At 39.7% G+C, this 16,673-nt stretch overlaps 1 protein-coding gene across 2 annotated transcripts; it reads right to left on the minus strand.

The window, feature by feature from the left end:
- Nucleotides 1-13,718: 13,718 nt before the first annotated feature.
- On the minus strand, nucleotides 13,719-16,075 carry ngb (neuroglobin). Of its 2 annotated transcripts, XM_053633010.1 has the most exons (5): nucleotides 15,734-16,075; nucleotides 15,340-15,587; nucleotides 14,660-14,768; nucleotides 14,447-14,566; nucleotides 13,719-14,297 (listed from the first exon to the last, which is right to left on the minus strand). In XM_053633010.1, the coding sequence occupies exons 2-5, from the start codon at nucleotides 15,435-15,437 to the stop codon at nucleotides 14,145-14,147; spliced, it is 480 nt and encodes a 159-aa protein (XP_053488985.1). In that variant the 5' UTR covers nucleotides 15,438-15,587; nucleotides 15,734-16,075; the 3' UTR covers nucleotides 13,719-14,144. The 2 variants fall into 2 exon arrangements, with proteins under 2 accessions (XP_053488985.1, XP_053488984.1); XM_053633009.1 differs by having other exon boundaries at nucleotides 15,340-16,075.
- Nucleotides 16,076-16,673: the final 598 nt, after the last annotated feature.

Below are 16,673 nucleotides of genomic sequence, written 5' to 3' on the forward strand. Positions count from 1 at the left end.
GTTTGTCAAAATGAGTTGATGTTATTAATATGTTTTATATATGCCACTGGGGGCTGGTATCAATTGGCTAGCATGGCTAAGCCCCTCTTTGTCTTTCGAATATAAAAAGAATGAAATGTCTGGCCTATCACCAGGAGATTGTGAATTAGACAGCCATCTGTGACTGGGAGCTAAGGAAGAAAAATTAGCCGTGTATTCTGTGCGGGAGGGACGGTGTACTCTCTCTCCCGTGTCAATCACAGTGACACTAGCCAATCATGGATGTTTGCGAGCTCATGTATGTGGAAGAGGGTAGATAGCATTTTCAAGCCGCAGTTTGAAAAGATGTGGTTGGCTGTTTTCTTAGAGGAAGCACTTGTTAGCCTTCACCCTCCCAGAGAGCTGGATAGTGGGTGGGAATTGGCAGGTGACCAAATTTTTGAGAAAATAGTGGGGGGTTATTGAAGACATCAATATGGAGCTTCAGTTTGGCATCCACAGTAGCTTATTATCTATTGTTATGATCTCATAAGGAAGAATATTTTGGTTTTTTGTGGAATTACATGCAACCGCACCACCAATGGATTTAGGGAAAAAACGCAGAAGTGAGTCTGGGGTTGATTTATTCCTGGCTCAGACTACACAAAGTTCAATTCATCCCTACATTGATCTCCATTTGGGCTGATATTTTTCAGCCTGCTTTGTTGATGCATCCTTAACACATCATCAGCATTGACTGAGAAAGTGCATGTGAAATACTGTTATGGGTAATGTACAAAAACTAAGTGGATTATATACTCTATCATTGTTTTTCCTCCAAAATGCCTTTAGCTGAGAAACTAAAAGCAGACATAACGGTACGTTTAGTAATCCAGTATTTTGGTTTGACACAAAGGGTTACAAACTTTTTTATGGTTACCATATTTGGTATTCAGAAGAACCACAGTATGAAGTCTGTAGGCCATTATGGATTTGATGCACTTAAAAAAATGTATATGAATGCCACTGAATGTATATGAAAAGTTTTTTTAAAATAAATAAATAAATCATTTATGATTCAGTATATTAAAATCCCAAAAAATATCAGAATTATGTAAGCCGAAGTGGTTGCAGAGTACACCCTACGGTAGATAAGAAAAAAGCAGAGCTCTCATGCATTTATTATAGAGATACAAATCAACACTTATAAAGGAGGCTAGATTCACCAAACTCATCCATACTCAACTACAGTACTGTGCAAAAGTTTTTGGCACATGCAAAGAAATGCTGTAGAGCAAAGATACCTTCAAAATAATTAAATTAAATGTTTCTACATTTTGAAAAAAAAATACCGTAAATAGTAGTAGATGAAACAAAGTCAATATTTGATTTGATTTGAAAAATTTAAATTATATTAGTAATCTCCGGTATAATTAGCATAGTTTTGTAAGGAAATGAGCTGTATGTTTTATTGAGCATCTTGCAGAACCAGTGCCAGTTCTTCTGGAGACTTGACTGTCATACTTGCTTCTTAGTTTTTGCAGCAAAACCCAGCAGCCTTCATTGTGTCTTTTTCTGAAAAGTATATGCTTACATAATATGCTGCTTTCTTTACTGACATACAAACATTCTGTAACATTTAATGTTGTGCTAGAAAACTAATGTTTGAGAATCTAAAATGCTTTTGGCCTGACTCGATAATTTACATTTACATCTATTCATTTAGCAGACGCTTTTATCCAAAGCGACTTACAAATGAGAAAATAGCGATAAATCAAGCAGAGAACAATACAATTAGGCTACCATACAAGATCCATTAATTGAGTTCCAGAAGAAGCAAAGTGTGCAGAGTAGAGGTGTAAGTGCCAGAGTAATTTTTTTTTTTCAAATGGGTTGGATAGGTGTTCACGGAAGAGGTGGGTCTTTAGCTGTTTTTTGAAGATGGTGAGAGATTCTGTGGTCCGGATTGAGGTTGGAAGTTCATTCCACCACTGAGGAACAGTTAGTTTGAATGTTCTTGAAAGGGACCTTGAGCCACGCTGAGTAGGTACTACTAAGTGTCGGTCGTTGATTGATTGCAGATTGCATGAGGGAACATAAGCCTTCAGGAGAGACTTGAGGTAGGAGGGTGCTGTTCCAGACAAGGTCTTGCAGGTGAGCATCAACGCCTTGAATTTGATGCGGGCAGCTACAGGAAGCCAGTGGAGGGAGATGAACAGGGGTGTGACATGGGTTCTTTTTCTGCTGGTTGACAAGGTGTGCTGCAGCATTCTAAATCATTTGAAGGGGTTTGATGGAGCTGGCCGGGAGGCCCGAGAGTACTGAGTTGCAGTAGTCCAGTTTTGAGATAACAAGAGCCTGGACTAGTATCTGTGTAGCCTGTTTGGTGAGGTAGGGTCTGATTTTCTTGATGTTGTACAGGATGAACCTACAGGACCGTGCAGTTGTTGAGATGTGGTCTGTAAAGGTCAAGCTGTCATTGAGAATCACCCCAAGGTTCCTGGCCATCCTGGTTGGCTTGAGTGTGGTTGAGCCGAGCTGTACATTGAGGTTGTGGTTGATTGAGGGACAGGCTGGGATGACGAGAAGCTCAGATTTTGCCAGGTTGAGCTTAAGGTGATGTTCCCTCATCCAGACCGAGATGTCCGACAGGCAAGCAGAGATACGTGCAGAGACAGATGGATCGTCAGGCTGGAAGGACAAATAGAGCTGGGTGTCATTAGCATAGCAATGATATGAGAAGCCATGAGACTCAATCACCTGCCCTAGAGATGTAGTGTAGTTAGAAAAGAGGAGTGGACCCAGAACTGACCCCTGTGGAACACCAGTTGTGAGTTGCTGAGTTTCAGAAATACCTCCCCTCCATGATACCTTGAAGGATCTGTCTGAGAGATATTATTCCACCCAGCGCATAACTGTTCCAGTGATGCCCAGCCTAGAGAGAGTTGACAGGAGGATCTGATGGTTCACAGTGTCGAAAGCAGCAGAGTGGTCAAGTAGGATGAGGACAGATGATCTAGAGGTTTCTCTTGCTAGTCGTAAGGCTTCAGTGACGGAAAGCAGAGAGAAAATTGGAAACTTGATTAAAAAGTTTTGGAAAGAAAAGGGAGGAGGGAAACAGATCTGTAGTTGCCAACCACAGCTGGGTTAAGTGATGGTTTTTTAAGCAGTGGGGTAACCTGGGCCTGCTTAAATGAGGTAGGGTATGTGCCAGTAGAGAGGGATGTGTTAAAGATGTGTGTGAGTGCAGGTAGTAGAGTGGGAGAAATGGACTGAAGAAGGTGAGAAGGGATACGGTCAAGAGGACAGGTTGTGGGATGGCTAGAGAGGAGGAGTTTAGAGACCTCAGTCTCAGAGGGGAGAGAAGGAAGTCAGTTGGGAGTTATACGGACGAGGAGCCGGTCTATGCATGTCTGGGGTTGAGAACTGGTTCCTGATTGATGTAACCTTGTTGGAAAAGAAAGTGGCAAAGTCATCTGCAGTGAGAGAGGAAGGGGGAGGAGGGGGACAGAGAAGAGAAGAAAAGGTTTTTGAAGAGAGTGCGGGTGTTGGGAGAACTGCCGATCTTCTCTTGGTAGTATGTGGCTTTAGCAATGGAGATGCTATTGGAAAAAGAGGAGAGAAGTGTTTGGTAATTGGTTAGGTCAGTTGGATTTACACCATTTCCTTTCAGATGCTCTTAGTTTGGCCCGGTTGTTACGCAGAGCTTCTGAGAGCCAAGGGCTAGAGGGTGATGTGCGAGCAGGTCTGGAGGTTACTGGGCAGATGCTGTCAAGAAAAGATGTTACGGTGGAACATAGCATGTCAGTTGCGATGTTTAAGTCAAGTGAGGAGAGGTGGCTATCAGAGGGAAGTAAGGTTGTGACAATGGAGGAGAAATGTGAGGGAGAAAGGGAGCGAAGATTGTGACGAAAAGAGATAGAGGGTGGAGACAGTGAAAGGGGTGAGGGGAGAGAAATAGAGAACTGGATAAAGAAATGGTCAGAGGTGTGGAGAGGAGTAATGAGAAGATTGTGTGTGGTGCAATTACGTGCGAGGATGAGGTTGAGCTGTTTGCCGGCTTTGTGGGTTGCTGGTGTGGTGAACTGCTTGAGGTCAAATGTGGGAAGGAGAGCAAGAAAGTCAGCTGCATGTGGCTTGTATAGATGAATGTTGAAGTCACCAAGGACCAGAAGAGGAGTTCCATCATCTGGAATGGTGGGCAGTAGCGTGTCAAATTCATCGATGAACTTCCCCAGTTGACCTGGAGGACAGTAAACAACAAGAAAGTGCATTTTGACAGGGTCAGTGACTGTAACAGCATGAAATTCAAAGGAAGTGTATGAGCAAGAGGGAGAAAGACAGGTAAATTTCCATGTTTTGGAGAGAAGCAAACCTGTACCACCCCCTCGTCTGTTGGGACGTGAGGTATGGGAGAAGTTGAAGTTGGAGGCTAGGGCAGCGGGTGTGGCAGTGTTCTCAGTATGGATCCAGGTCTCAGTCAGAGCCAGCACACTGAGGTTGGAGTGAGTTGCAAAGGCAGGAATGAAATCTGCCTTGTTGACAGCAGATTGGCAGTTCCAAAGTCCGATAGAGAATAAGAGGGAATCTGCAGAGGCCACATTCAGAGAGTGTAGGTTGTCCAAGTTGCGTACTCTTCTGGGAGTGTGCCACAGTCTGCGCCTGTGGCAAATAACAGGGATAAACTGATGACACATGTTAGTGTTAGTACCTGTGTAAACAAGTAAACAGCAAGAGGAACAAAGGGGGAAAAGAAAGTATACTTAGCAGCGCGAGTGGTGTCTTGTCAGTGTCCTTGCTCGGTGGACTCGCGCAGGTAGACCCGCAGGTCTTTACACAAGCTCGGTCATCACACGACAAGGGCTGATGCTTCCGCCTCAGCGTTTCTTAATTCTTAAATACTGCGGTGCTTCACAGCTGAGCACGCCTCTTTAATTAGCAAAACAAAGAGTAGTCGCGTGAACGAGCGACTCCCGACCGAAACCGAATGTGAATACCGGAATTAGCTTTAATCTAGCAGCGCGTACACAGCTCGTCGCAACAAGGAAGCGCAGTTACAGCTTCTATCTGACAATTGGTGCTAAAACTAGTTTCAACTAAAAAATCCAGAAAGAAACACTTACCAGTTACTGTTCGCCTGGGTGAATAATCGCTTTTGCTGTTAATGCATAAGTCATAAAATAAAAATCTACAACAAAGTTTGCACAAAAATATAGGACGCCTGACTTTTGCACAGTACTGTATATGAAATATTATGAATACATGATACCTTTATGGTAGTTGTTTAATCCTCCTAAAGTCTCATTTTTTTATTTAGTTATTTACCTTAATTAATTTATTTCCACAAGTATCGTATTATTCAGTAAGTACAGTAAAGCTAATAGTAAAAGTATGTCGTTCCCAGAGTCCTAGGGATTCAATGTTTAATTTGTAATCATAAAATGACAATAATCACAAAATGGAAGGTAATGTGATAACTGGAAATTGTGCTAAAATTGCCTTGACATTTTAGCAGTTATTTGTAGGTTTCCTCAGTAATACCCTTTTCCACTTTGGCCTTATGCACTGGGGCAGCAATCAAAGTCAAAATCGTTTGTCATGTGTTTCTTAGAACACTAAATGGCTGTTCTTAAATGAATGTCCTTCTGAGAAAGTTGAAGCCTCAGAACTGCCAATTATGCTTTCACAGTACATTATGTGTTGTTACCATAGAAGAAGCTAATATTATAGGACAGAGTGGTGAGCCGACTGAAACGTGCACTCAGAAGTTCTGCTTCACTGACTTGCTTCATGGCCTTTTATTCAGGATTTCTTCCTCTATAAATATGTGTTCCTTCATTTTTTTTAAATGGTCACCACAACAGTAGGTTACCATAAAAAGTACTTGAGACAAGTCATCTTCCAGAGTGGCAAGTGATGGAAATTTCCAAAAATATAAGGATAGAGTTGAAAAAAGACAAATGATATTCCATGTGTTCCAGCAAGAAATGCCTTTGGAAATATGGCATACATTCATAATAATAACTGGAGAAAAGTGATTCTGCATTTATTGGCCAGTTGATGTTTGTTCATTTAAATGTCCATCTTACTGGTTTATGTAAGAACTTGGCAGTTTTGCTTAATCTATTATATTAATTTCTTTCTCAGGTTTGTGACTGAAATGCACATACATACAGTGATGCTTGAAAGTTTGTGAACCCTTTACAATTTTCTGTATATCTGCATAAATATGACCTAAAACATCACGAGATTTAAATGTAGATGAAGAGAACCCAACTAAACAAATGAGACAAAATATTATAATTTGTTATTTATTTATTGAGGGAAATGATCGAATATTACATATCTGTGAGTGGCAAAAGTATGTGAACCTTTGCTTTCAGTATCTGGTGTGACCCCTTGTGCAGCAATAACTGCAACTAAATGTTTGTGGGAACTGTTGATCAGTCGTACACATCGGCTTGGAGGAATTTTATCCCGTTCCTCAGTACAGAACAACTTCAGCTCTGGGACGTTGGTGGGTTTCCTCACATGAACTGCTTGCTTCAGGTCTTTCCACAACATTTCTTTTGGATTAAGGTCAGGACTTTGACTTGGCCATTAGAAAACATTAACTTTATTCTTTTTTAACCATTCTTTAATAGACTATTTGTGTGCTTAGGGTCGTTGTCTTGCTGCATGACTCACTTTCTCTTGAGATTCATTTTATGGACAGATGTCCTGACATTTTTCCTGTAGAATTCGCTGGTATAATTCAGAATTCATTGTTCCATCAATGGTGGCAAGCAGTCCTGGCCCAGATGCAGCAAAACAGGTCCAAACCCTGAGACTACCACCACCACATTTCACAGATGGGTTAAGTTTCTTATGCTGGAATGCAGTGTTTTCTTTTCTCCAAACATAGCCCTTCTCATTGAAACCAAAAATTCTATTTTGGTCTCATCTATCCACGAAACATTTTCCCTATAGCCTTCTGGCTTGTCCACGTCTTTAGCAAACTTCAGACAAGAAGCAATGTTCTTTTTGGAGAGCAGTGACTTTCTCCTTGCAACCCTGCCATGTACACCATTGTTGTTCAGTGTTCTCCTGATAGTGGACTCATGAACATTAACATTAGCCAATGTGAGAGAGGCCTTTAGATGCTTAGAAGTTACCCTGGATTCCTTTGTGACCTTGTGGACTATTACACGTCTTGCTCTTGAAGTGATCTTTCTTGGCTGATCACTCCTGTGTGGGTTACTGTGGTCTTGAATTTCTTCCATTTGTACACAATCTGTCTGACTGTGGATTGGTGGAGTCCAAACTCTTTAGAGATGGTCTTGTTACCTTTTCCAGCCTGATGAGCTGTTAATGAGCCTGATAATATTTTTGTCTCATTTGTTTAATTGGCTTCTCTTTATCAGCTTTTAGGATTTGTGTGAAAATCGAATGATGTTTTAGGTCATATGCAGATATATGGAAGATTCTAAAGGATTCACAAACTTTCGAGCACCATTGTATGTGTATCTATACAGATATATACAAAGGTGGATCTCAAAAAATTAGAATATCGTGGAAAAGTACATTTATTTCCGTAATCTAAATAAAAAAGTGCAACTTTCATATATTGTATATTCATAAGGAAAATAATAGGCAAGATGACATATTAAAAACTAGCTAGTTTCATAGCTAGCTAGATAGCAGTGTAGATTAAATTTGCTAATCACATCTCTTTCTAATCAAACTGAAAACTGTGGTCTAAAAAGACTACATGGTTGATGGTTGAAAATTTACATAAAGGATTATTTAAAAAGAAATGCAACTGTTTGATACAGCGTGGTTTCCATCGTCAGAGAGGAACACAAAGGATTTATCATAACACCCCCTCCCCACACCCCCAAACATGTGCACGTACACACACATACACAAACATAATCTTCATAGAGCAAGCATGGTGCAGCATGATTTCTGCCCCAGTGGGCCTCTGTTAGTGCTTGTACTTTTTACAGTAGGTGCAACAATAAATACATAAATAAATATTATATATATGCTATATAATTAAATAATAAAATAATTTAAAATTCATTACCAAAAGAGCTAATTAGAATTTCAACTGGATTTAAAATGTATGGAGTTGTGAATAAGGACTTTATGAAGATTAACATTTGTTGAATGGCTGATATATGGATGGGCTCTGCCCCACCTGCCCTGTGGAGGAGCCACCACTGTGAGTACCAATAAGGCCATAGGCTTTACTAAATATAGGGATCACTAATCGACTGTTGTTTTTCACCTAGGTATCGGGAAAATGGTACTCGAGCCTAGAGGGCAGTTCCATACTGCTTTGCCTAACTGTGAAGATGGTGGTTTTGTTGTGGCTATGATTATAGATTAAAGTAAATGATAACTGCTGTGTTCGTACATTTTGAAATGGCTCCTGTACCCGTTAACTACAATAGTAGGGAAGGACATTACTCACACAGGCGTTTTACCCTATCGCACCGCACACTCGCACCGAAATGGTTGAGTGCATTTTCAAGTTACTAGATATGTCTGTCGCCATTTAGTGAGGGAGTGCAAGAGTTCAGCGGCACCCAACTTTCCAGTTAGTGGGAGTGCTGCTAACTGAAAACCATTCAGGCCTTTAACGAGAGCCACTGATGTGGTTGTGCTTCTGCTTCACTTTACCACAGGCAAGAACTCGACAAGCAGCAACCCAGGCTGTCGCTTTCATGAGAGCAGTTCAGTAAAGCCCAAGTCTTCATTTAGTGTCATGCAAGTGTTAGGGAAGCGTGCGAGCAAGGCTAGAAATAGCCTATACTGCATTACAGCGTTTCATGAGGAAGTTCACTAGCCTTCATGTGAGGCGTCTGATGTCCGTCAAAACGGACCTACGTGTTCAGAAATAAGTTCTAAGTTCTACAAACTATCATTCCTCAGCTGAATTACAATTCCCCAGTGGCTGCTGTGGTCCTACTGCATGGCTCAAATGTGGCTGAGTTTATGCTGGTGCTCGGCTCTCTGATCTGTTCTGCTAGAGCAGTGTGTCTGCATACTAAACACTCGAGACTGAGTGTTGCATGCGTGCAACCTTATGAAGTAACTGTGTGTGTGTGTGTGTGTGTGTGTGTGTGTGTCCCATTATCAAAAGTGCCCGTCAGAGGAAAACTTAAAGAAAAATTACAGAAGTTGATACCTTGAATTATTATTATTATGTATTCATGCATCCATCCATCCATTTTCCATACCGCTTATCCAACACAGGGTCACAGGGGAGCCTAGAACCTATCCCAGGGAACTTGGGCTAAGGCACAAGGTGGGTGACACAGTGGATGGGGTGCCAACTCATCGCAGAGCACAATCGCACACACATTCACACACTATGGACAATTTGGAAATGCCAATCAGCCAGCAATGCATGTCTTTGGACTGGGGAGGAAACTGGAGTACCCAGAGGAAACCCCCCAAAGCATATGAGCATGCAATCTCTATGCACACAGGCTGGAGACAGGATTCTAAGTCACCCTGCCCCCCTATTATTATTATTATTATTATTATTATTATTATTGTTATTGTTGTTCTTGTTACTCTTGTTTTGTTCCAACACAGAAGAATGAAAAGAACTCTACTAATTACTTTATTATTAGTATTATAAATTCACCTTTCCTTGCACATATTTAGATGCAAAAGGAAATCCACCATCTCTCACATGATTCCTCAAACACATATGTGCAGCATGCTTAAAGTGTCAACACAGAAGGGGGGGAAAGAAATCTGCTTGACATTTTCCCTCAGTCTCCTAAGCAACATTTCTTAACAGGCAGCCTTTAAAGCCTGTTAAAGGTGAAGTCCCAGTGGACTACACTGTGCAGATTTCCCCAAATGCTACACATAGAAAAGCCCTCATATACTGTGCTACTATCTGATGATTCCGCAAAAATGATACGACTTCATAGCAGAAAAGCAGAAATCTACAGTGTAACCAAAATCATTGTCGCTTGAAACAGTTATCGCTTGTACATTATAGTCTGGAGTTGGTACTCTAAGTTGATGGAAATAGTTGATGTTAAAGTGTGTTTGCAATGATAATAATAAAGATGATGTAATATATTATTTCACTAAATTTCAACCTCTGTTTTTGCTACTCGCATATGGAGTTTGTAGGGTAGACTCTTAATGCATTGTGCAAAAGGAAAACGGTTACATAGGGTGTAGCCATAATAATAATAATAATAATAATAATAATAATAATAACAACAAAAATACTAATACTACTACTACTACTACTACTACTACTTATTATTATTATTATTATTATTATTATTATTATTATTATTATTATTATTATATAGCCCAGACATGCTCATGCTATATCTGTCCCCAAATGTTTGATTGGGTAAAGGGAGGAGACAGTAATAAAAAAGAAATAAATCAGACAAGGGATAATTATTTTTAGAAAGTCTGCAGCATGTTTTGGAAGCAGGGCACCGACAATTACCATAGCAACGCCTGCGATGCCGAGCACAAGAGAGTCTGAAGTGGGGTTTTTGTATCTCTGTAGACTGACACTCTATATTAGAGTCTGAAGGGCGCCGGTGAAGGGCATGCTGGCATTGGAGGGCTGGTATAGCTGAAGTGCATACTGACTTATCTGATCTACGATTCTAAATAATGGCACTCGGGTTGAAGGCAGCTGTGTTATTCCAAGTTTTTACGAGGGTTCTCTCTGCAATGCAGCCCTCAGTTTAAGTGTCCGCCTAATGCTCACTCCTATGCATACTTTCCCAATTATGGTAAGTAACAGGCGAGAATGAGCAACAGAGTTAGTAGCACCTAGCAGATGCGTTAATCCACTTCATGTGCACGTAGACTTACGATATGCCAGAGCTGTGCAATTCTGCATGTCATGCTATAGGTTCATGAGCTATATCACACTAGCAACACCTTCCACAGTGAAGCGGAGCTGCTGACACCTTACGGTCCGTGCTGTTAATGTTCTCTCTTTCTAACGAGATTGTCTGTCTGTGGCACAGCCGCTGCCAAGGCCTCATCTCCTCTCATCTATATCTCGCTACTCACTTAATCCGTGTACTGCACAGTTATCTCAAGCCTATCAAACACAGTACAGCAGACTACATACCTGCCCATTTATGACTAAATACTCAACAATACTATAACACACTTCAACATACAGTCAATTTAACTAATATAACATATGTCAGCCATAATATATTAATTTAAAAAATATATTTTTAATATAAAAAGTTTATAATATGTTTATTGTGCAATATTTCCTCCTAGAGACCTGAGTTCAGTTAATTATCAGTATTTAGTAACATCATGTAAATTTATGTGGACTTATGTGGAATTATGGCTGGAATAAAAATTGACGTAAACTTTCATTCAAGCGTGTTTAGTTAATACTTCAACAATCAATTAATGTGTTACCGTTGCAGAATCTTAACTAAATCTTGTGAACATTACCTATGCTTTTGCTATTGCTGACTCAATGCTTATGGTTAGTTAATGCATTAAAATATTAATCATGAAAACCTTAATGTGAAGCATTACCAGACATTTCCTGTATATAGCACCTTTCTTAAAGTCTGTGGAAGGAACATTCTATGTTCAGGCCACAGAGAAAAATTCAGAAATAAGGAATGTTAAGATAGAACTTGGGGTTATTGTAGATGTCTTTATGCTGGAGGAGAAAGCAGAAACTGAAATGAAATGTAAGGGACGCAGATCTGGGCTTGTGTGGGTACCTGGGACTGTTTCTAGACCTGACAGTCAGCCCTGCAGGTGACATTTACAATAATGCAGTATGGTTGAATCTATAGGTACATCTCAACAGATCCACAGAGATAGTGAAGAGTGTTGATTACCTTGGGTCTTCAACCCATAATAAATATTTAACACTGTCACTGTCAAATGGATTGGCTTTTTACTAGAGAGAGAGAGAGAGAGAGAGAGAGAGCAAGAGCAATCTAAGCACATTATTACTTCTGAATCCCTTAATACTTGGAACCGATGCAAAATATGATGTGGGCCAACGGCTATTCAGACGTTTCGTCCTTCCTTAAGGAAGACTATGTTATATAATTGAGTAGAAACAGAGAAGAAAACAGCTCTAAGCAATTGCTTCATCATTGGAAAGAGATGCTGGAACTTCAGGACAATGACACATTGAGTATTCTTTATTCATGTCATTTGAACACATGAGCTCTAAACAACTCCTGACAGAAAAGATTGACAGAGCCCACTAATGTGTGTTACAGCATGTTTGAAGGAACACAAGATGTACAGTGCTTGTGAAGCGTGAGTATTTTTTGGTTGAGGAGTCAGGTCATATCATCGCTGTTCTCAGCAGCTACATGAGTGAGGTAGACATCCACTTCAGTTACAGAATATCGAGAAAATAAAGAACATTACTGCATCAAATATAGCAATACACTCAAACAACAGTTCATGGATAAATAGATAAAGACCATAACAAGTTTGTTTATAGTGCTGTGAGAATATTTACACTTTAACCCCATAAACTCTCAGGAACCATCCACAGGCCCAGATTTATATCCATCATTACATATAATACTATTAATTTCACTGTAGTTACTGAATACTTAAGCTTTAAGATAAGAACAACTCTATAATAACCCAGAGGTTACTGTTGAACACTACCAGAGGTTCAAGGAGTTAAAACAATGCATTTTAAAAGATTCAGTAAAGGGACATTTTAATTATGTCTAAATGTGTCTAATTTAGGTTCAATTAAATCAGATCATTTTCTGTCAGTGTCAGTGACATCTCAAAGCCTACAGTACATCCCTTTGAATCAATGCAGTCCAGGATTGAGAGTGAAAAAAAAGTATTTTACACAAGAATGTTATACTGCACCACCATGTAATAGTAACAGTATATCAATACCTATTCACATACACCAAAATACAAAAATAGTCTGTAAATACAGTAGTTAGTATAACACCAAGAAAGAAGAACCACACAACATGAACGTACCTTGAATATAAAGTTGTGCAGAATAACACGTAATGGTTTACATGATGTCATTGTAACTTGGCACATGTTAAGATGCTTGGCATTATTATTAAATGTAGTAATATTCCTTATATAAAGAGAACCATATTTCTGTAGTACTATTGAGAGAATTTTAAAATATGTATAGCAGCAAACATGAAATCATCGCTTTTTAACATCTCAGGGCTCACATTTAAAGGCGTCCGTCACCATTGCCGTTTATGCAACATGAAAGCCATTTAAAACAGTCATTCAACAATAAATAACTTTCAAAAGCAGTTCTTGCTAAAATAAATGAAAAACCATTTTACAAACTTAATTTGTAATGTACTGGTTAACTTATTGTCAGTGAGATGATCAATTACGCAGGATCAGTGCTGGATCAGTGTAATTGGATCAGTGTATATGACATAACAGTCTCTTCGTGTTAAGTAACAGTCTCTTCTCGTGTTTTGTTAGTCTATAAAATGAATAATGAAATGTAAGGTCAATATGTGGCACAGAAACGAACAGTCTTAAAAATCATATTATTTGTAATGATTCTTAGCATTGGTTTTTCACATGTAATAATAATACTGATATTGAAGATAACCTTTTTTCCTGAAAACCGTTACTGATTGCTTACTTCTTCTTACAATATTGTTACAGAGAACATTATACTTTCACACTTGGGAAAAAGTAGAGAATGTTAATGATCATACGAAGGTTTCTAATCATTTCGATGACAACAATCAGAAAGCTTTGTAGATTGGGATGTGGTTTTAGTTTCAAGAGACAAAACAGTCGAGCCATTGTTGCTCCAAGTTGAACAGGCTGATGGTGCATAGTCAAATCTCTGTTTCATGACATTTATGTAAGAAACATCAAAAACAGCACAACAGCCATTAGAGATTGGAGACACATCAAGCCATTATATACAAGGCAAGTTCCAGTTGTGAAGCCTCAGCCTTAAACTGTTTCATCTTTGTGTTGTCTGTATTTCAAACGATCAAACCTACAAATTATTGCACCGATAGTACTCATCATCTCTAACCACTTTAACTACAAATATATCAGATGTCATATGTTAGAGATACTTGGCATGTGAGCACACGACTCGGCCCAAAGCACTGACTACAAGGTTGTCTCTGGCCCAACTTTAGGCTAAATCTTTCTCTATGTTCTACCACTGCTTAGTTGGACTTGTGTTCTCCGTTCTTTGCCCAACCTCTGGTCATGGCAGCCACCACGATAGTATACATGTTGAGCCAAGCCTGGCGCAGTGCAGCTGTGTAGCCTGTTCCAAGACTGCACTGCAGCATGTAAAGCAGGGCCTCTCCAACCACCTGACCAACAGAGACATGAGGTCTGACTGAATTTTTCTTTAGACTTCTTTAGACTACTTCTAGTGCTGTTATTTATGTTAAAGAACAAGACCATCATCCAGAGGATTTGCAAGCAAACACAGTTATGTTTGGAGCACTCCAATACTTACAGCGAAGGACTGGGTTTTGACGCCAACAGCTTGGTGCTTCATGCCCAGGTTCAACAAAAATTCCTCCAAAGAATCCAGGTCATCGAGATTATTGACAGCTGCATCAATCACCACCATCACCTGGACACAAATGGTCAATGTTTTGATTGTTTTTCAGAATCAAGAAGTCAAGTCAAAATCAATAATAAAGGAAGAAGAGGCCATTGGTCTCACCTTGGTGACATGCTCCAGGAACTCAGGGCTAGACAGACACTCGGGCACTACTCCACACTTGGTTTTATAGTTAAAGAGGTTCAGCAGAGCTGGGTCCAGTTCAAACAACCTATAAGACACACTGGTACTTTATATCAGCTATGTATTGGCCAGCATTATTGACACCGGTGGACCTCTGCAGCTCTCAGGCAACCGATTTGAGCTGAAATAGAGATCTTGCATTTGCCTGTCGCCAAGCAACAAGTCAAGCCTCTGGTTGAAGTGCGGCTGAAGTGCCAGGCAGCCGCAAGATGAGAGTGGATGTTTGATGTGTTTGTTTACTTTGGATAGGTCAGGTGTTTCAAGATATAGCACGCTTAACTACTTCTGTGCTCAAATGTCTTGTATTGTTCATTTGAGCTACCATATTTATTCAGTAATAATAAATTAATGAGCTGTCACTAAATCAGTGCAAACTCACAGATAACGGTGAAAGAAGTAATAGTGTATGCTCTGCTTTTCATCAATAACAGTGATACTAGATCAATAAGAAATTCACAGTTACGTCTCGGAATAGCATTTCTAAAAATGTCTTCATTCTTCACTTCTAAAAAAAAGAAAACATTAGTTCATAGATATCCCAAACCAAGCATCTGTCTCTGAGCATGCAGTAATGTAGATGTTAAGCAAGGATACACTACCTGGTAAACATGACGATGCCGTGAGGGACTTTGTTCTTGCCGAGGCTCTCCCAGCTGTCCCGGATCAGCTCCTTGTCTTTGCCTGAGAGTTTCTCCATGTTTTCACTAATTAAAGGTGTTGCTCTGCCTTAACTGGCACAAGAATTTTTCATCAAATTTGGTGTCCTCTGAATCAAACCAGGACTTCCTGATCCACAGTTCCCATTTCCTTAATCCCACAACAAGAAGGATCTTTACTTCTGGTCAACCTGGAAATCATGGGAAAAAGTCTTGGATGAGAAAAAGAAGTGTAAAGAGAAAAAAAAATTCTGGAATAAAAAATGGTCTTGAATAATATCTGAATTAAATTGACCTAGCATCTTAGCAGTGCATGGTGTGTGTTCAGGTAACATACCTTTGATTTTTCTGCTCTAGAGTGACCTTGCTTTCTCTGTGGCTCCCTCTCGGGCTTTGGGAATTCAGGGTGTTCTGTGTGAATATGTGCATGTAAAGCCTTGCGTTTACTCTTTCTCTCTCTCTCTCTCTCTCTCTCACTCTATCTCTCTCTCCTTCACTCACTCACTCACTCTCTGTTCCCTCTCCCCTTGCTGAAGCTTGTGCCCTCACACAGCCTAGTTTGATGTGCAGTCAAAGTGAGATGACAAGGTTGTGGAGTCGATATCTGCTATAAGCCCTTCTGTATCAAGCTCTCTCATCTTTCTGGCTTTTGCACATGCACACTGAAGACTCCTACATGTTCTTGTCCTCCTATACAGTGGGCTCAGATAGACAACAAACAGACAGAGAGAATCTGTGGCTCATAATGTTCCTAGCATTAGTAAGATGAAGATGTTATGAGGCACAGCTCCTCCTGCAGGTGAGACCATGGCCATTAACTGAAAGAAAAAAATTATTTTCATATTTTTCATATATTCATATATCAGCTGCACATAGTGATAGCAGCAAATTATTGACGATATCCATAACAAGACTTTAAGCACATTATCCTATCAAACAAAAACCCCCGTAAGTGTATTATATGTTTTGTATGTGTATTGCAATAATACATCAAGTAGCACGTTGCCCATGTCATAGCATTTTGTAATATATATATATATATATATATATATATATATATATATATATATATATATATATATATAGTCTCTGACATTGTGTTGTTAAAATATTTCACCCTTACTTTTGCCCCAATTAAGACGAAGGGGGTTGTAACCAAACAGAAACCTGTAAAACTGAATTGTAGCTGTATTAAGGAGGAGCAGCACACACACTTAATGCACAGGAGTGATGTGTGTGCAGAGAACTTCGAATACTGCCTTTGCTTGACATCTGAT

This window comes from Ictalurus furcatus, chromosome 9 (assembly GCF_023375685.1).
Source record: "Ictalurus furcatus strain D&B chromosome 9, Billie_1.0, whole genome shotgun sequence".
In the NCBI taxonomy this organism is placed as follows: domain Eukaryota; kingdom Metazoa; phylum Chordata; class Actinopteri; order Siluriformes; family Ictaluridae; genus Ictalurus; species Ictalurus furcatus.